This window comes from Mytilus californianus, unplaced genomic scaffold, assembly GCF_021869535.1.
Source record: "Mytilus californianus isolate M0D057914Y unplaced genomic scaffold, xbMytCali1.0.p SCAF_10, whole genome shotgun sequence".
NCBI classification, from domain to species: domain Eukaryota; kingdom Metazoa; phylum Mollusca; class Bivalvia; order Mytilida; family Mytilidae; genus Mytilus; species Mytilus californianus.
The window spans coordinates 75,626,213-75,649,040 of record NW_026262582.1 but is presented as its reverse complement, the minus strand read 5'-3'; the positions used below and the strand labels follow the sequence as shown (position 1 = coordinate 75,649,040).

The 22,828-nt window shown below is 32.5% G+C and overlaps 1 protein-coding gene across 1 annotated transcript in view; it reads left to right on the top strand.

Annotated features, from left to right (window-relative positions):
* The window catches only part of LOC127718542 (uncharacterized), a 191,426-nt gene that overhangs the window by 161,992 nt on the left and 6,606 nt on the right, over positions 1-22,828 (top strand). Inside the window, exons 5-8 of the mRNA XM_052224611.1 lie at positions 394-635; positions 3,100-3,688; positions 13,761-13,820; positions 20,930-22,766. Of these exons, the coding sequence (XP_052080571.1) occupies positions 394-635; positions 3,100-3,688; positions 13,761-13,820; positions 20,930-22,766 (2,728 nt within the window). The remainder of the gene's footprint in view (positions 1-393; positions 636-3,099; positions 3,689-13,760; positions 13,821-20,929; positions 22,767-22,828) is intronic.

Below are 22,828 nucleotides of genomic sequence, written 5' to 3'. Positions count from 1 at the left end.
TCACTTTTTCATCAGTCAACTGCAAATATAAAAAAAATAAACCTTAAAGAAAAGGCTACAGATGTTATTACGGTACGATCAACTGTTGATGGATGAATAAAAGTTATTTAATGTAGTGATTGCATCGTAAAAAAGGCTGATGATACTCAAGAAACATTCAAACTAGTATGTCATAAAACATACTGGCAACGCCATGTAAAAAAGCGAAAAGACAAACAACAGTTACAAAACATTTACATATCTGTCCATAGTCATTTACATATATTTTATATTACAGTCTCACTGACGGTTACCTCAGCTCATGTAGACTCGACTAGGATGCTTGTTCCTGAATATTGTGCATGCATAAATGAAATATAGCTATTGTTTAACTGTTATACATTTCTTTTACAGGAACAACAACAGTTACTTCAGCAGATTTAGACTTGACATTAATCGTTTGTCTACTACGTAGCATACCTCCATTGTTGACAGAACCTCCAACTGGATTTGACAATTTACCTCCTCCTCATGACAAAAGCGATGGAGCAAACGTTGCCCGCTTGAAATATTATAAAAACTTTCTTGTGTCACATTCCAAGAATGGTACATTACCTAATGCAGACTTTGAGAGAATCTGGAGTGAATTAGAACAGGTATTAATATTTAACTCCTGTAAAAAATATTAATCTGAGAGCATCAGTGGCACGCAAGAAACAGGGTTATTTGTATATACATATGCACATGCATGGCTTTACAATCTGTCCATAACTGTATCTTGGCATTGCACAAGGTCATGTTTTTGATAGATGTATTTGTGCTGTGTATGCTTCTCATAAATTAATCCCTTTTTAAACTGTCATATTCCTGACCTGGTACAAGCATTTTATCATGCAAAAAGCCCAAAAAATAATAAGGTAAACAGGAAAACCCATTCATACAAAAAACGAGAAACGAGAATAACCTATGAAGCACACAAACAAACGACGACCACAGAACAACATGCTCCTGACTTAGGACAAGTGCATCAACATACAGCGGGTTTAAACGTTTTCACAGGCACCAGCTTTCACACTTGATGTATAGTTTTAAGATACTGACGTTGTTTATCATATTAGTTATGTAATATATTGTTCTTTTATTTGTGTTTCTAAGTTAATGATGTTTACTGCTTGGTCTATTAGTGGTAACATCCTTTAGGAGTGGCTTGGTACTTGTACAGCCCGCCATTGTGTTGGTTTTTTTTTTCTTTGATGGCATATTTATTTGTTTTTATAGTGATTGAGATTATAACACAATGCTCTATCCTTATTTTTGACAGTTTTACCTATTGTGTTTGTAGTGTTCACACATTAATATATTATTTTTAATATTATTTTATGCGACTGTCAAAATAGTGAGAGGTTAAGCTATTTTTAAAACCAGGTTTATTCCACCATTTTCTACATAAGGAAATACCTTTACAAAGTCAGGAATATGACAGTTGTTTTCCATTTCTTTGATGTGTTTGAGAATTGGATTTTGCCTGTGTTAAAGGACTTTTAGTCTAGAATTTTCCTTGTAGTTTTTTTTGTTTTTGTTTTTTTACTTTTTATACGCCCGTTTACGGGACGTATTATGGTATACCGTTGACCGTCTGTCCGTCTGTCTGTCCGTCCGTCCGTCGTCAACATGTCGAACATTAACTCAAAAACGCGTTAACCAATATGCAAGAAACTTTGGTGAATTATTTATATTTATTGACGTGAGCTCCCTTTCCTTTTTTATAAATTTAGGATTTACTATTTCCGAGTTTTGGAGTTTTCTTCATTAAAAAGGGGGGATTGTCCAGTTTTCGGTCAATAACTCAAAAACAAATTCACCAATTTGCAAGAAACTTTGGTGAATTGTTTAATTCTATTGACATGAGCTTCCTTTTGATTTTTATAAATTTTAGACTATACGTTTCCGATTTATGGGGTTTTATTCATTACAAAAAGGGGGATTTTCCAGTTTTCGGACAATAACACAAAAATGCTTTCAGCATTTTTATGAAACTTTGGTAAATTGTTTATATCTATTGTTGTAAGCTCCAATTTTGATTTTTATAAATTTTAGATTTTACGTTTCCGAGTTATAAGATTTTATTCATAAAAAAGGGGGTGATTTTCAAGTTTTGGGACAATATCGTTTAAGTGCTTAGAGCAGTTTTCATTAAATTTTGATGAATGATTTATATCTATTAAGATAACCTCCCTTTTGTTTTTTTATAAATTTCTGATAAATCATTGAGAAGTTATTGAACTTTATTTGTTTATAGTCTGACAACAGATTTACTAAGTATTGCGCAACAGTACAGTGTACTACACAACAGCAAGAAATCTTTAATTGAATATAGATTCAATTCATATAACCAATTTCAAGTTCTTTGACTACATTTATTCAGAAACCAAGAATATGTCAAATATTTTATTAAAATCCAAATTCAATACGCTTATAAACGGTTTTCAATAATGGTTTACTTTTATAAATTTTGACTTGGATGGAGAGTTGTCTCATTGGCACTCATACCACATCTTCTTATATCTATCAGACCTGTATCAAGCTTGAATATTATGTCCATTTTTGCCCCAACTGTTCAGGGTTGGACCTCTGCGGGCGTATCCAGCTGCGCTCAGCGAAGCAGTTTATTACTTAAAGAAATGGAGTATTTGAATTGTTACGAAAAAAGTAATGTGTTATGTCCCATTAGGTCATGAAGTAGGTCGGTCTGAATGTTAACTCTGTGTCGGAATTTTCCTCAATGTCATGAAAGCAAGACCTGAACATCAGATGCAGTATAAATACCAAAGAAAAACACAAAAATGGCAGGTAACATTTCAATTTTCGACATCATTGTGCCGACTACGCTTATACACGGTTTTCAATCCTTTGAGCAGCGTGAGCAAACGCTAGCCTTTAAGTCATTTGATCTACTATCATCATTTGGCGTCCATCATCGTTGTAAACTTTAAAGTTATCTCCTTTTCTAACTTAAATAAAGATCATTCGACGTATTGTTATATGTTTGACACATTGAACTCAATATCGAGACATGTGTATATCATGATACAATTCAGTTGTAAATCATGTTCTTTTCAGGCAATTAAGGGTCTTGATAATTCACATGCTACTGCTGCAAGTTTGAAAGATGCAAAAACAAAGATGCTGGATAACTCGATGGCACAATTGTTGTCAACCCAACTACAGCTCGACAGAAAATTTTCTAATTTTGAAGAGGAGTTGAAACACATTTCTATACATATTGACAAAGATGTACAAGAAAAGAAGCAACTAAAACAGATAACAGAAACTCTTGATGAAAGACTGAAAATTAAAGAAGATAGTTTTGAAAGGGAATTTAAAGAATGTAAAGAAAATGTAGATAGGTTATCCAAACGACTGAATACTAGTGAAGTACAAATGTATGAAAGAGTTGAAAGTATTGAAAAATATTTAAAGGAATTACAGAAATTACAACAATCTCTTGATTTACAATTCACTCGAATGAAAACCATTGCCATAGACAGTAAGAAGGAAAAAGAAGACTTTGAAAAGGATGTGCAGTCATTGTGCAGTCATATTCAAGTTGATATCACCAAACACGAAGAAAGAATAGCAGCACTTGAGAACAAATCTGGAACTCTTCAGGAAATACAGAGAGACGTTGACAGCCTGAAAATGAAATTAGGTATCTGTTTATAAATTCAAGGAAATATATTTGTATACATGCGCACTTTTGAATAAGACAGCTAAAACACTAAAACTTACCTACAGTCAAATTTGAAGCATAATGCAGGGGTGGCTTTTGTCTTCACGTTTGCTGTAATATTTGTTTTATTAATCTTCAAGTACTAAAGTGTTTCTAATACTTGATTTCCAGTACGACCCAAGAAGAACGAAATTTCAAAAGCCCCAACTTGTGCAACAATTTTACATTAATTTCATGTAAGTTTTTTTTTTATATAAATCGTATTATCATTTGATTAATATTTGTTAATATATTTACGACATTTCTAAAATAGAAACATTAGCAAATTAATACTAAGGCCCATTACAGGTGCCATATTTGTCCATCTGTCTGTCCTACCAAAAAATAAATGTTTGTTTCCCAAATCGCAAGCGACCCAAAAGAATTCTGCTGAGTTAAATTATATTACATATATATTGCCAGCAGTCATCACACAAAGCTAACTGAGCGTTATTTTCGTCTTACGAAACCCGACTTCGCTCAAAAGAAGTGTCAATAAGAAGTGTATGTCACCCTCGATTTTCAGGACAATAACCTTAACTAAAAGCACATGATTATGGTATTTTCGAAATGAACACGTTGCCCTCAAATTTAGTGTGATCAATAGAAATCGGTACGTAGTTTATCATCCCATGTGCTTTTGGATAAGATGTCATAGAACAATTGTATGAAATATTTCATCGCCGAAAATCTCAAATTACAAGTCGTTTACATTTCCCAAATGGCCGAAGGCGCAGGAATATTGTTCATGTACACAAAATCTTTATGATAGAGGAAATAAAGTTATATGGTCTAAGTTGGCGGTAATTTTAACTTACACGAAACGTAAGGTAAGTATTCTGATATTATAAGTAAGTTTTGTTAATAATGATGTTCTTTTCGTTTAAGAAGATTGTGATTATTTAATTGATTTCAATAAAATGTATGCATGTATGCACATTTAAATTCCTTTCTTTAATTGTATTATTCCGTTTATCACTGACCTTGGCAGTTGTTGTTGTTTTGAATGATTATGATCCGGAAATCGACGTTGATGGGATGTTTTAAGAAACGTGAACAACTCGTCCTCGAGACAAGTCGGACCTTTTTAAGAAAACAACTCATACCGCTTGTCAGATTTACTTAGGGTTTATAAAATGTTAGATTAACTTGTCTAGCGGAGTCATCAATCTTTCATTTGTGCATTGGGGTATATTTAGGGGTATGTTGAGGGGCCTAAAAAATGGAGGGGTTTACTATAGAACCCTATGGAATTTCAAATGACTATTACTAGAAAACAGTAAGTGATTGACTTGATCTTCAGTAATGATAACAGGACAATATAACAAATCAAATAAAATATACGGTGAGTCCCTGGGGGTCATCCCAACTCCTTCAATTTAAAAATGTCTTGTTATCTTGTAAACGGTCACAATCCCCTCCCCTAAACCACATATATACTTGTATGGGCCAATAAAACAAATAAAATGAAAATAATTTGGGGGAGTCCCAGGTGTCACCCAACCCCTTCTGTTTTAAAACTTGTAAATAGTCGAGATCCTCAACCCAAACCATATACATTCATATATGGGACAATAAAATATAGGGGAGTCCCTTGGGGTCAACCCCACCCCTTCTGTTTGAGAACTTGTTAACGGTTGAGATCTCAACCCCTAAACCATATATAAACATAATGTAATGTACTAAATTGCCTTTGCCCCAGTTTGCTAAATAATTAATGTTGCCATTGTTTTTAAATTTAGATAAAATGTATTCAAGTGAAAAATAAGAACGATGTTTATGTCGTTGATTGCGGTTAATGCGATTGCCATGAGACATATGCTTTCGTTGTTTTTGTATCAACAATAGTCGTAATATCAATAGAGGACGATTTGTAGCCATTTTTCCCCTTTTTTGTCTATTATCTTAAAAACTATAAAAGGTAGATAGACACTTTAAAAAACCAAAATGATCACCAAAACAATACTTGTATCGAAAAATTAGTGTAATGGTCGAAATGTCATTCGACTCCTTATTTGAATTATATTGTTTATTAACTATTTTTACCAATTTCTAGTATTTTAACCTATTATCTTGAAAATCTAATAGATAAACATTTTAAATACATAATAGCCTAGTCAATTTAGCTCTAAAATCACTCAACCTCCAACTAATTGCAACACAAGGTTTTTTTAGTGCAAATTATAATATAGACTTGTACTAACAACATACTAAAACTATACATTGATTTAATTTGCGGAAAAGGTTATTTTTGGGTGAAATATGTGGTTTTTAGAGAAAAAATGCTGAAAACTGGAAAAGAAGAAAAATTGTTATTTATGGTTACATTTTTAGACCTAAAGCTTGTTGAAGACAGGAACCTTATCTTAATAGACTATTATGTAGTCCTCTAGTTATTATTATTCATAATGAAGTAATTTTGAGGTGAAATGAGTGATTTTTAGTGAAAAAACGTTAAAAACTGGAAACGTAGAAAATCTCCGTTGTTAATGGTTAATATTTTTGAAATTTGATCTATATAGAAAAAAGAACATACTATTTTATGTTTATCTTGTGAAGTCCTTTAGTTATCAATATTAATATTTGGGTAATTTTGGTTGAATATATGTTTTAAGACAGAAAACCCGAAAACTGGAAATGAAAAAATCTCGGTTATTGATGGTTAAAACTTTCGAATTGGGATCTAAATAGAAAATGCTATCTGATGTTTATCTTAAGAAGTCCTATAGTTATTAGTATTTACAAAAAATGTAATTCTTGTGTAAATTGTGATTTGTAGAGAAACATTGTGAAAAATAGAAATAAAAAGCTCGGTTATTCATGGTTAAAACTTTTAACATAGGATCTTTATAGACAGACTCTATCATCTTATGTTTATATGCGTATGTATTCCTCTTATTATCAATATCAATAATAACCAATTTGTTGTGTGAAATATTTTGTTTTACGAACTAATTACAAAAGAAGAATGTGTCCATAGTACATGGATACCCCACCCGCACTATCATTTTCTATGTTCAGTTGACCGTTTGGATCAACACTCTAATTTGGCATTAAAATTAGAAAGACCATATCATAGGGAACATGTGTTCTAAGTTTCAAGTTGAGTGGACTTCAACTTCATCAAAAACTACCTTGACCAAAAACTTTAACAAAAAACTTTAATCTGAAGCGGGACAGACGGACGAACGAACGGACGCACAGACCGAAAAACATAATGCCCCTAAGTGAGGGGCATAAAAAATGAAAATTTCCAAATCTTGGTTATTTCCAGTTTGAATTTTGAAAACGTAAACAGGGAATGTGTCAAAGAGAAAACAAGGCCACTATAATGAGTCTTTAACATAGCAAGTTAATCCGGCACACGGAGGTAGGCTTCAGCTAACCCCTTAATTATTTTGTACACTAGTTAAGCGAAATAGACACCACCTTAAAGGCCTCAAGTCGGTTTCACAAAAAAACTTACGACTAAGATTGATCGTCAGTCATGGACAATTCAGTATACTTACGATTAATCTATTCATTGTAAATTTTTTGTAAAATCGACTCCTGAACTCCAATACATACAAATGAACCAAAATTATAAAAAAAGAAAAAACACACACAAGACAAACAAAGGCTATATCTTGAGGTTCCTGACTTGAGATAAGTGCAATAATGTGGCTGGGGTAAAACATATTGTGTGAGAACTCAACCCTCCCCTAGTTTCTCTAGACAATGTAGAATAAATATACACACAGTAAAACTCAGTTTTAAAGAAGTGCATTTTGTGGAAGTTTGAAATTTTTATCTTGTTTCTGTTATGTATTTATAGTTATTATACGTGTAGGTATGATAAACAAAAAAAAAAATTGATTGTGTTCAAAAATAACTATAAATCAGTTTGGTTACTGACTTTGATTTTGTCATGTTAATTGGTGGAAGAGTTATTTTTCTAGTGTCCGTTCATCGTCATTGATTGTAGTCCTTTTTTTTTGGTTTATATTTTCATTAGCTACTTTTTCAACATTTTAATTGTATAAAGTCACAGTTAAACACAGACTAATTCTATTTAGCAAGCTCTATCAATATCCAAGTTTAATTTCAGATATATAAGCTTTTTAACTTTAATAACATTTACTAGTTCACTGAATTAGCATGAAATATAGATCTGATATTGTTTAAGGCAATTTCAAGGGAATCTTTGTCAATATGATTATAAGAGCTCAGAGGCGGATTTAGGGGGAGGGGGGGGGGGGCAGGGGGCCCGGGCCCCCCTTTTGTGGGAAAAATTTGGTTGATTATATAGGGAATCACTGAAGCATGACTGGAGTGGGCCCCCTCTTAGGCAGTCAGTGGGCCTCCACTGATGAAAATTTCTGGATCCGCCACTGGAGCTTGAATTTAAATAGTAATTGTACCAACGTGGTCCAATTTTGATGTTGAAAATGAGATAAGCACTGTTGAATGAATTGATGGGATCACTTCCTGGGGGAAGTATTTATAGTAACAGCACCTTATGTGTGTACCCAGTAAGATAAAACCTGTACGTGGTGGTCTGAAACATCAACCAAATGATAATGAAAAAGAACTAACATGGGTTGTCTGCTGTATGAAAATATTATGGTCAAAGATATATATATATATAAAGAAAAGCATTACAAAGTTCCTTCTTTAAGATATCTCGTTGAATTAATTTAATAAAAGCTAATCAGCTTTAGCCTAAGAACTGTAAAAAAGTGGACGATTTATGGCCAGAGCTAGCGTTTAGATAGTCATGTCTAATCTGAAATAATGTGTGTTGGTATTTGTTAGTCGTTTGGGTTGCTTTCTCGTTGACTTTAAAAACTTCAAATCTCTCTTTTTTCGTGGTAATACTCTATTATAGAAATATCAATGTTAAAGACGCCGTTTTCTGCTTCCGGAATGTGCTGACCTGTATTCAACTCATTTGAACGAAACTAATAAAATATTAAAAAAGATACACCTCATTCCTAGAGTATAAATATTTAGCTTTTAAGGTCCACTAAACTCTATCAGTGATTTCTTAAATATGTTTAATCGCTTGCCAGTCAAACCATAATTTATTGTAAAATCTCCTCACTTTAAAAACATAAGAAGATGTTGTATGATTGCAAATTAGAAAACTTTCCACAAGAGATAACAAGGATGTGGGTGTGGATGTTAACAAACTATAATAGCTCATCGTTAAAATATAAAACTGTTAAGACAATAAATGGAAAAACAAATACGACAGACAGCAAACAATAACCACCAAATAATAAAGGGCCACTTTCTTGTGATAATCATATTAATAGTGTGCAGCGTTAACCATGTTTGCGAGCACTCAACCCTCCCATAATCAGGAACAGTTTTGAAATAGCAAACAACATAAGAACAAATTATAAAACTCAGTTTTTTTCTGTTAAAGATCGATGGAAATGTTTACTAAAGAATAAAGAATGTCATGTGGCTCCTTGTTATCCAATAAGAGAAGCTAATTCTTAACCGATATGAAATAAAACCAATTACCAAAAAGACACTGAGTTCTAATAGCTAGTTCAAAACTAATTACAGTTGATAAATAAATACTGTTGGCACCGACTAAAATATAAATCAGTACACATCCGATTAGCAACCAAAGTGAAAAGTGGATTCAGTGTTACAGCCAAAGCTTTATTTATATGGTGAGTGAGTACTGAGATCGTCGCTAATTACATGAGTAGCTATTTGCTTCGAGGAGCTTGAAATTTTTATGTGTGAAAAAATATTTAACAACAATCATTTAACACTCATCATTCTTAATTTTTTTTTATGAAAAACATTGTTGGATTCTACATCTTAACATGTTTGTTCCAGAAGGAAAATGAAAATAAAAATATTGTTTTCTTTATAAAGTTGTGGGAGAAAAAATACATTAAAGACTTTGAATTTCAAAAATTAAGTCTTGCATTAACATTTTTTTTTATAAAGGACAAAACTTGTGTTTCGAGAACCCCTCCCCCCAACAAAAAAATAACATCAGTGCCTTTAACACACAGGCAGAATTCTTTCAAATACCGAGTAAGATTGTGACTTAGTTGGTTAATCTAATTCAGTACAGTTTTCCATTTATAGGTTACATACCAACACTGTGGTGGAGAATTAGATTCTTGGATTGTAAAATAGCAGAACACCATCGCGGTCTATATCTTTATTCAAATATACAAATTTTGAGACAAGAAACTGATGCATTTGTAATATTATTCTTTTAAATTGAGATAATTATGTATTGTATTGTATTATTTCAACTGTTTTAAAAAATACTCAACATTTTTTGTATAAATTAATTTTTTTCAACTTTGGCAAATGAGGGGAAGCAACTCATATAACCTTACTTTTACTACAAAAAATTTTGATTAATTACACCACTTTGCGCAAAAAATATTTTTGTATAATGTAGTATGTTGTTCATAGATAGTAACAGACTTGTTTTTCAGAGAAAAACTTTGTGTTGCAATTAGTTGCAGGTTGTTCACTAAATTGACTAGACTAAAATGATCAGCAAGACAGGAACTACAAGTACATCAAGATGACCAAAATTGTCAGTCGTCATTTTATTTTAGTTATTGCTCTTTAATGGCGATTGTTAGCATTCTTTGGCGTTTTTGCAGAAGCGACACTTTAAACACTTTGAAAAGACAAAATGACCAGCAAAAAAATATTAGTATCTAAGAATAAGTTTAATGGTCGAAATTGTCAGTCGACTACATATTGGAGTCTCTATTGACGATTTTTACCAATTTTTAGGCAGTTAAGCTGCCTTATGCTACCACCCTAGATTTGTGTTATTCCCACTGAATGGTGTTAAAAGTGCTATTGTTATTATCTAGCTGGCTTATATGTTATTAATAACTAATTGGGCACTTTTTTCATACTTTCAATTCTGGAATACAAAAAATATGACCAGAAAAACCTTAAATGATCGTCAACTTACCCAAAACATTTGAAGATGCACATAGGAAGTAGTGATCAATAGAAATCCATACGTAGTTTATCATCCCATGTGCTTTTGGATAAGATGTCATAGAACAATTGTATGAAATATTTCATCGCCGAAAATCTCAAATTACAAGTCGTTTACATTTCCCAAATGGCCAAAGGCGCTGGAATATTGTCCATGTACACAAAATCTCTATGATAAAGGAAATAAAGTTATATGGTCTAAGTTGGCTGTAATTTTAACTTACACGAAACGTAAGGTAAGTATTCTGATGTTATAGGTAAGTTTTGTTAATAATGATGTTCTTTTCGTTTAAGAAGATTGTGATTATTTAATTGATTTCAATAAAATGTATGCATGTATGCACATTTAAATTCCTTTCTTTAATTTTATTATTCCGTTTATCACTGACCTTGTTGTTGTTTTGAATGATTAAGATCCGGAAATCGACGTTGATGGGATGTTTTAAGAAATGTGAACAACTCGTCCTCGAGATAAGTCGAACCTTTTTAAGAAAATAACTCATACCGCTTGTCAGATTTACTTAGGGTATTATAAAATGTTAGATTAACTTGTCTAGCGGAGTCATCAATCTTTCGTTTGTGCATTGGGGTATATTTAGGGGTATGTTGAGGGGCCTAAATAATGGAGGAGTTTACTATAGAACCCTATGGGATTTCAAATGACAATTACTTGAAAACAGTAAGTGATTGACTTGATCTTCAGTAATGATAACAGGACAATATAACAAATCAAATAAAATATACGGTGAGTCCCTGGGGGTCATCCCAACCCCTTCAATTTAAAAATGTCTTGTTATCATGTAAACGGTCACAATCCCCTCCCCTAAACCACATATATACTTGTATGGGCCAATAAAACAAATAAAATGAAAATAATTTGGGGGAGTCCCAGGTGTCACCCAACCCCTTCTGTTTTAAAACTTGAAAATAGTCGAGATCCTCACCCAAAACCATATAGATCCATGTATAGGACAATAAAAGATAGGGGGAGTCCCTTGGGGTCAACCCCACCCCTTCCGTTTGAGAACTTGTTAACGGTTGAGATCCCCACCCCTAAACCATACATAGTCTTGTATGGTACAATAAAACAAATAAAATGAAATATAGGGGGAGTCCACATGGGTCAACCCCACCCCCTCCTGTTTGAGAACTTGTTAACGGTCGAGATCCCCACCCCTAAACCATACATATTCTTGTATGGAACAATAAAACAAATCAAATTTAATATAGAGGGAGTACCTTGGGGTTACCCCATCCCCTCCTGTTTGAGAACTAGTAAACGGTTGAGATCCCCATCCCTACACCATATATATTCTTGTATGGGACAATAAAACAAATAAAATGAAATAAAGGGGGAGTCCCCTGGGAATCAACCCACACCTTTTGAGAATTTGAAAACGGTAGAGATCCTCACCCCTAAACCATATATTTTCCTGTTCGTCAATTCAAGAATGTTCAAATGACATACAGGGTCAATCTCCTAGGCGTCACATATGCATATCACTTTACTTGACCAAACCAATCTGTACTGGACTCGGCCCAATGTCAGGCGACCATGGTAATGATGAATTATAGGAGCTTTGTTTGGGAGATTTCATAACAGTATCCTGTTACAATTATTTCTTGTGTCTTATAGAATTTAATTGATGCAAGAAATAGGATTAGGTTGAATTTACTTTAATTATTTTTTTAGTTATTTCTGGACCTATAAGAATTTTCATTTAAGGCTCATTTTAAAGGAAACATATTTAAAATAAATTAGAAATAACTTTTTGAAATGGTAGGATTGGATAGCAGAAACATTTAGGTACATTTTTGTTTAACTTGAAATAGATGAAATAAATAATCAAACCAATTCTTCCACAATATTCATCTTAACTTAAGCTTCTGCCATGTTTGCCTTGTTTTGTTTTTTAATTAACTGCCTATAGTGCCCTTGGTGCTTTAATTAGTGTTTCGCCTATTGTCTTAAACAATTAATAGATAGCTAGACACTTTCAAATAACAAGAATGGTCAGCAAGATTAGATCTATAAATAGTAAAAGAAATTGTTTACCAGAATCGTTAGTAGACTATCGGAATAATTACCTTCTAATGTTGATGTTTACACATTTTTGTGTTTTGGGCATAAAACTAAAGAATTCAATCTAGAACACAATGTTAGGAAGTGCCCATAGTTGAAGTTGTACATAGACCTAGTTGGGCGACAAAAGCTATTTAGAGTCGATAATTTACTTAATACATCTTACAGATGAATATTTATTTGATTATTTGCTTCTGATATAAATGCACTAGAAGGAACCTTACTGACATGTCTGTGTTCTAGATCAATTTGAATATTTATTTGGTGCCACAATAAGCAATGACTGATGAGCGCCCAAAATGTATCCAATATGGTTGCTATGGACAACTTTGATTTCTGTAAGGACATATGAAGCAAAAATCATGACCATTTCCATACATATTTCTTTTTTAAAACTACTTACCAAATTAATGGAATTGATCATCTTTATATTGATATATAAACAAATGGAACATTGAATACCCATTGGTGGCCTTCGGCTGTTGTCTGCTCTATGGTTGGGTTGTTGTCTCTTTGACACATTCCCAATTTCCATTCTCAATTTTATATAACATGTTAAACAATATATGTCTATTTATTGGACTAGTTTAACTATTGAACCATCATCTTAATATGAATGTGCATACATGTAGATGTAGATGTTACATTAGAAAGCAATGTCTGTGTATGAACAATTATTCTAATCCAGTCAAACAAATACAAAAAATTCAATCTAACCAACCATGCTTACGTCATAACGTTTACTGTCAAATATTGGTCTTTGTACTTCAATGTACTTAGAAAGACCTTAATTTTCAAACATGAACAGTTGAAGAATAGAAAAATACATACACATGGCACAAGTGCGGGATAAGGAAAAAGGCAGAACCTGTTGATTTAATTCCAGAAAACATTTAAAATTACATTCACTGTATAGCATTATTGATTAACTTTTTTAAATTTCAGAACTCATAGAGGCAGCAATGAAAAAACAAGACGAAGATCATATTCCGAAGCATATTAGAGGTATTATTACATTAAATTAACATAGTCTTAATTGTCACGAAACTTCATCAATTACTTACTACATGTAACTAATAAGTCGTATGTTGTAACGAATAATCTCAAGGCCATGGAAAAATGAAAGTTGGTTTCACTTAACATGAGAAAATTAAAATGCCGGGAAGCAGAAACTTCTTTTTTTTTCTTTTTTTTTAGTACACAATCAGTTTCACTCCACCGAGAATGTCGTTGTTAACCCGACAGTAAATTATTGTTTTAAATATTATATTATGGTATAAGCTACATGTTTATGAATCTAAAAACGATATTTGAGCAATGTTGACAAATTTCAAAGAGATTATCGGAAAAGTTTAAAAAAGCATCATTGAAAATTGTCAAAAGAAACAATTGCATCAATTTTGTTTTCATCTGCGAAAAAAGGGACAAAATGTTTACCCTGCAGGTTAAAACAGACACGAAAGGGTTGGGTAAAGAAAGGCAACAGTATTATACCGCTCTTCGAAAGTCATAAATCGATTGCAAGAAAACAAATCCAGGTTACAAACTAAAACCGAAGTGAAAAAACATCAACTCTAAGAGGAAAACAACGAAACAACATAAACACTAAAGTGCAACAAAAAAAAAAACAAACGACAATGTAACGCAGACAGAAACGAACTATAAGATAACAAATATAAGATTACAACAATAACCAACCACAACAATTATTCTTTATATTTTTTTATTATATATACTATATCTAATGTCAACAAGTCTAGATTGAAAACAACGTTCAAACCTATGATTGCGTTGGATAAAAACCGCAATTTTTATACGTGTGCATGCAAAACAAATTTCTTGGTAGAGGGGTCTTAATACAGCACAAACAACATTTTCCAAAAGACCAAAAATGTGAACAAGTATATTTTAACAAAACGCATTTGACTAACAGGTCGAACAACTGATGTTCTTAAACCCTGCTGACTGCCATTGGTGATTGCCAAATAAACGGATCACCAGATGTAACAAAATGGATCTGATGATAATTTATTACCAAACAGAAAACAATAAACTTTCGGAAAAGATGGTATACCGCAAACATGATGTCTATATACTAATAAGTATGTCTGCATTTTATTAAAATAAAAATAAGCAATAAAAAGCTTTTTTGATGGTTAATGCCCGCCTTCGAAAGTAGTAGGTTATAAAGAAATTGACTTGATATTAACATGATTAAGCAGCGACCTAGATTTTAATTGAATAGGACGATACACATCAGTGGCTTATGTGACTTATAAACATCTTAAAGTTAACTGCATTCTAAATTGAACTGTAATTATTTAAAATTTACTATCAGCGATTTCTTTCTATGCTCATTCTAAAGAAATTAATTCTTGGGGTACTTTGAAATGCTGAAGTGATTACATCATATTTAATTTGATCAAATTTAGTCATCACTAGTTATTATATGAATTTTGAGTGTTCTTTTGAATATATATTCATATTTGAGTTTCAGCTGGTATTTTATAATTCATTTTTTAAATATATTTTTTTTAACTTTAATTAATTTTGTTGTACAAATTCTTTAGTTTTTTTTCCAATTTTCATGATGACCAAAGCACAAATTATTACCAAAAAGTAATTTTGCAATTTGAAAAAGATATGCATCTATCGGGTCCGTTTATGTTATGCAATCGGAACTTTTATAATTTGTTTTTATATTTTTATATATTGATTTACAGTTGAATTGTTCCAAATTGTTAAGGCTATGTTACGAAAGATCTGTTCTATGCTACAAATATAATTGAATGCACATTAGTTACCGTGTATGTATTCCCCTTGCATATATCATCTTCCTCACTAACGCTTCATTAATGAACAGCTACGCGACCTATCATAAATCAGATAAAAATTAAAAATTTGCATTTTTCTTTTCCACGCTAGGTTCAAGTTTTAGATTTACTATGGTTATCTTAATTCATCATGAAGTTGTGGTTACATCAACTTGAAACTTAGTACACAATTTCATTATGATGTGATTGTTATGAAGTATATAAACATATGAAGATGTCGTGTAATTAACAACGAGACCGCAGTATTTGGATGTAAGCAACTAGTATTATACATGTATATAAGATAATTGTACAAGCTTCAACAACTAGTAATAGCCATACCTTTTATTAAGCTATGGAAAGCTCGGCCATGATTAAGTATAAAACAATTAAAGTAAGAAATCAAACAGCTTGTAACATGTTAAAGCAACAGAAATATTACATACAACAGCCTATGATAACCACCTTATTACAGGTTTCTAACAAATAAGTGTTCTTTGACGGAATCAGAAATCGACTCCTTTACCATGACTTGTTAAGATGTTACTCTTCACCTTTGTCTATTGTTGCACCAGATTGACATTACAATTGGGACATTAAAATTAATCAGTTGGTATTGTTAGAGTCGAGTTTGCCACGATGCTATTACTTATTTCTTCACCTAACATAAAGAATACCTTTTTCTGACGTGTTTCTTGCACTTTGAGGTTATAAAGGGTTATAAATTTGAAATGGGAGAAAATGCTCTACTTTTTCAATGTTTCAAATCACTGGAAAAGATTATTAATCTAATTTTGACCACAAAAATTTAGTTCAGTTAAATATTGTATAACTGCATGTGAACATGATTGGCAATTAATTATATATATAAAATTATATTGACAATTATTATTATTACACGACACTTTCAATTTGTAACCCTAATAAATATTACTGTCCAGTTGTCAGTGAAACAAGACATATTCAATTTTAGTTTTTCTTTGATGCATTCCTCCTGGATATGGGGATGTTTTATTCATAAATATACTGTTTTCAACCAAAAGAACTATGTTGAATGATGGTATGATACTAAAACCCTAACGGGAAGGATTGTGCCTGATATTCATATGATGAAGACATAATCTTTCAATCAGTTTAATTGAAGTCTGGAGCTGGCATGTCAGTTAACTGCTAGTAGTCTGTTGTTATTTATGTAATATTGTCATTTTGTTTATTTTCTTTGGTTACATCTTCCGACATCAGACTCGGACTTCTCTTGAACTGAATTTTAATGTGCGTATTGTTATGCGTTTACTTTTCTACATTGGCTAGAGGTATAGGGGGAGGGTTGAGATCTCATAAACATGTTTAACCCCGCCGCATTTTTGCGCCTGTCCCAAGTCAGGAGCCTCTAGTCTTTGTTAGTCTTGTATTATTTTTAATTTTAGTTTTTTGTGTACAATTTGGAGTTTAGTATGGCGTTCATTATCACTGAACTAGTATATATATTTGTTTAGGGGCCAGCTGAAGGACTCCTCCGGGTGCGGGAATTTCTCGCTACATTGAAGACCTGTTGGTGACCTTCTGCTGTTGTCTGTTCTATGGTCGGGTTGTTGTCTCTTTGACACATTCCCCATTTCCATTCTCAATTTTATGAAATAAGATGGTATAAAACAATGAAAATGGATTGATTGAAGGAGCAATTTGTTCACCCAACATGGCTAAAAATGTGATATCGAAAATAGTTAAATACAAAATTCTATATCTCATGCGAAGATGTAGCACCTCTTTTAACGGAATATACATAGTGGAGAATGAAATTAAAAATGAATACAGTGGAAATATTCAAATCTACTTATAATGGAAAATATAAAAAAAACATACTTAAATATACCAAAGTGTAGATAACCATCATATCAATAAAATGTGATATTGGTTATAATCACTACAAAATTTTAGATCTCATATAAAGAAGTTGCACCAGTTTATTTTGATCAATGACCACTAATGCTTCTAGCAATAGTGGATTTCAATGCAGAAAGACTGTTAATACAATGTCTTTTCCATTAACTTGTTAACTCTTATGAAAGATACGGAGAAACAAAAACAGAATTTGTCATCAAATATTAGAACAAAAAAATAGATTGAGCATGGCATAATTTTGCATCTTGTATCGATACTATAGCTTCAGCCATACCATTCTACTTTCAACTGTGCATGTAATGACAAAAACTAAAGCCCGTAAACTATTTGTATACGTTTTTTTTTGTAACTATTCCAGTAACACTACAACAGTGACAATTGCACTAGTAAAGTGATTGGACATCATCAATGTTGACTCTAAATACATGAGTGATCAACAATTCATCAATTCTAACAATAAAACTGGATAATTTGAATGTCTCAGTGGTATTGTCAATGTTCTGGTTGAACAATAGGTACGGGCAAAGGACAATACCCAAAGTTAAGTCACAGCTAAATGTTACTGTAATAATATGGAAGGCTATGAACTGATGAAATGTAAAACAATTAAAACGAGAAAAACCAACACTTTGATCTATGTAAAAACAATAAACAACTGAATTACAGGTTCCCGACTTGGACAGGCCCATCAAGAATGCTAATTGAATGAAATATGGGCCCGTACGAATTATTGTCAGCACCTTGCGTTAGTCGTTTGTACCTGTCCGTCGTCATCATCGTCCGTCGTCGTTAACTTTTACAAAAATCTTCTCCTCTGAAACTACTGGGCCAAATTTGACCAAACTTGGCCACAATCATCATTGGGGTATCTAGTTTGAAAAATGTGTCCGATGACCCGGCCAACCAACCAAGATGGCCGCCATGGCTAAAAATAGTACATAGGGGTAAAATGTAGATTTTGGCTTATATCTCTAAAAACACAGCATTTAGAGCAAATCTGACGGGGTGAAATTGTTTATCAGGTCAAGATCTATCTTCCCTGAAATTTGCAGATGAATCGGACAACCCGTTGTTAGGTTGCTGCCCCTGAGTTGGTAATTTTAAGGAAATTTTGCCGTTTTTGGTTATTATCTTGAATATTATTATAGATAGAGATAAACTGTAAACAGCAATAATGTTCAGCAAAGTAAGATCTACAAATAAGTCAACTTGACTAAAATGGTCAGTTGATCCCTTAAGGAGTTATTGCCCTTTATAGTCAATTTTTAACCATTTTTCGTAAATTTTTGTAATCTTTTACAAAAATCTTCTCCTCTGAAACTACTAAGACAAATTTAACCAAACTTGTCCACAATCATCATTAGGGTATCTAGTTTAAAAAATGTGTCCGATGACCCCACCCGCGACCCAAGATGGCTGACATGGCTAAAAAATAGTACATAGGGTAAAATGCAGTTTTTGGCTCATATCTCTGAAACCAAAGCATTTAGAGCAAATCTGATGAGAATAAAATTGTTCATTAGGTCAAGATCTATCTGCCCTGAAATTTTCAGACCAATCAGGCAACACGTTGTTGGGTTGCTGCCCCTGAATTGGTAATTTTAAGAAAATTTTGCAGCTTTTGGTTATTATCTTGAATATTATTATAGATAATTCATTCATTCTGCATCTCCTGTATGAAATATTCCACACAGAATGAGCACGGAAAATAGTAGGAATATTGTATTGAAATTTCTACCAGAAAAAAGTGATATTCTAGTCAGACAGTAGCCCAACCCCCTCTTCATGGTTAATTGACTTTGAAACTTTTACATAGTTTACAAGTTAATGTTTGTGTTTAGGTTTGTTTAAAGGGAACGCCTTTTAATAAGTCAATGGTATTTGGAATGCAGTTGTATCAGCATTGGCACATCTCATTTACATGGAGATTCCTTGGCTATGTACCTCAGTCATGGTTCATTGACTTTGAATATTTGCACAACTTATGTAACATGTTAAAGTATTGCTATTTTGATTTCGACATTTGCATAATCAAAATTACAAAAAGACGAGACATATCTCTGTGATAACAGTTTATTATTACTTATAAACTATCGCTGCGTTGAAGACCCATTGTGGTCTTCGGCTGTTGTCTGCTCTTTGGTCGGGTTATTGTCTCTTTGACATATTCCCCATTTCCATTCTCAATTTAATTGTTTTATACCAAAATAATATTGATTCAAATCAATGAATTTTACCTATGTTTACCATGTTAGTTCGATGCACTGCAACGTAATGAAATGCTGTACGCAATTGTAATGATGTATATGGGTCAACCTTAATCTAATTCTTTGATCCCTTGATGATTTGAAAACTGACATGTTATTAAACAGATTGACCATCAGGATCAATGTTATTATGGCATTTGTATATTTAAAGGAGTATTATGGCAACATGTCACCTGAATAATTGGCCCACTAAAGATTGAATGAAAATGTTATTAAACAAGAATGTATTAATAATTCAACATTCATTGTAATCACATTTTTTCTTATAATTACCACCATTAAAATAGAACATAGAAATACCGGGCGTCCCTCCACCAGATCTTGTAAGCGCTTTCATATTCAATTCATGACAGAATCTCATGAAAATGATTTCAAAAGTTTAAATTTACAACCTCTTGCACAATTTTCGAAATCAATAATGATCAACTATTTTTAAAAGACTTAAGCCCCTTGAAAATATCAATTATATGAAAAATTGCATTGCAGTTACTCTCACCTAGTCATGTGTACAATTATTGACAGATTTTCATGAAATTGATAACAAAGGTTTATATCAACAGCCGCTTGGACAAGTTCGGAAGTCAGTGCTGATCAACTATTTTAATATAAGTTAGGCCCTGGGAAATATCAATTAAATGGACAATTACATTTTTACGCATTCTCAAGAATACAGTTATTTCCATGGTTGAGACAAGATCGAAAATCAGTACTGATAATTTTTTTTTATAAAAGTTCTAACCTTGGAAATATCAATCATATTAAGAATTGAAAGTGCTCTCAAGTATATAATTCTTTCCAGATTTAAAAAAAAAATAATGATTTCAAATGTTCCAAAATAAGTGCTGAAGAACTATTTGTAAAAGAGTAATGCACCTTGGAAATATGTTTGACATGGAGAATTGTAGAGTAAGCCGGCATTTCTCTAAGATATTCATAAAAAGGTTTTAAGAACACACATTTTTTAAGTTATTGCCCATGGACACATACAATATTTGCAACACGATTATGTGATTAGGATGACAGGTTTACAATCCGTTAAGAGAGCGAGACATTTTAGATTGGATATATTTTCTTTTTGGTTCTAGGTCAAAATTGAACTTACAATCTCAGCTTTCAATATTTTTTTTTGCAGCACTCCATGAAGAAGAAATAAGAGAATGGGAGCAAGACCAAACTACCTTTTTGGAAACCAGAGCAACACGTCACATACTGAAATCTCTACCCTCACATAACTGTATTGTTGTGACAGGAAGCTCGGGTTGTGGTAAATCTTCAAACATACATCAAGCTGCCTTACACTTACGTGACAGTTTTGGGTATGAGATAATACCTGTTTTAGTAGGACCAACAGACATAATAAATTATTATAATAAAAACAAAAAACAAGTTTTTGTTGTTGATGACATATGTGGAAAGGAAACAATAAACACACAAACATTACAGATGTGGAGAGATTATTCAGAAAAAATGGAGAAAATATTTAAAGATGAAGAAACAGATGTTGGAAGTAAAAATGATGGCACGGTTTCAAAGGTATCAAGTCCAAGATTTCTGATTTCTTGTAGACTGCATATATATAAAGAATCACAGTTTCAACGTATTTCATTATTCACAAAAAAAGAATGCAATTTATTATCAGAAGAGTTGTGTTTGCAGGAAGCTGAAAGAATCCATATGCTGCAGAAGTACCTTCCTGATGACATAATTGACAATATAAAACAAGTCGCAGAGAACGTTGATTACTTTCCCTTGCTTTGTAAATTGTCAAAAGACAAAACATGTGAGGAAGTCAAGAAACTGTTTACAGCTCCTTTAATTAGTATTAAAAAGAACATAATCAACATTAATGAAAACAAAGAACAGTCCTGTGCTCTTTCTCTGTGTATCATATTTAGTGATGGATTCAATACAGATTGGCTGAAAAAAGGATCAGTTTTAGTAAATAACACGGACAAACTTGAGGACATTGTTAAAGAATTTGACATAAACTTAAGCAAAGAGAAGCATAGAAATTCTTTAAAAGCTGGCTTTTCAACATTAAATGGCACCTATTTCAAATTGAGAGGCACAGAGTATAGAATGATACATGACAAAATTTATAAAATGGCAGCTGTAATCTGTGGACAAAAACTTACAGAATGTTTTATTAAATATGCTCCCTCTATATGTATTCGAGACAGTTTCATCTTTGAATCTGTAACAGAAGTCCATGAAAAGGATGATTTAATTGTAGTATCAAAAAACCAAGAAGAAGATTATTTTGAACGACTGTTATTTGACTTAACAAAGCATCTCATTATAAGTACATTCAATAATTACCAGTTAATGTATAAGACATTTAGACATAAGTTAATAAGCTTTTTAAAAAGGAAAAATGATGCAAACACACTATTAACGAAGCTTGATATAGAAGGTTGCAAAACAATCAAATATGGTGATCTAGAATATCCGTTTGACACAGACTATTATACAACACCTTTAATAGAATCAGCTGATAGGGGTTATTTTGATATTGTTGACTTTCTGATTGTTAATGTTAAATGTAATGTGAATAACACAGACAGTGAAGACAGCTCCCCTTTATATAAGGCATCTGAAAAAGGACATTCAGCTGTAGCTAAACTGTTATTACAGAACAATGCTGATGTATCTCAATGTAACAAATTTAAAAAGTCTGCATTGTATGCGGCCTGTGCAGGAGGACATACAGATACAGCAAAACTGTTACTTCAGAACAATGCTGATGTCAATCAGTGTGATAATATTGGTAATTCACCATTGCATGCGGCCAGTGATGGAGGACATAAAGATATAGTAGAAGTGTTACTTCAGAACAAGGCTGTTGTCTCTCAGTGTAATGAGAATGGTGAGTCTCCATTGTATCTGGCCTGTGAAGGAGGATATAAAGATATAGTAGAACTGTTACTGCAGAACAATGCTGATGTCAATCAGTGTGAAAGGAATGGTAGGTCTCCATTATATGTAGCCTGTGAAGAAGGAGATAAAGATATAGTAGAACTGTTACTTCAGA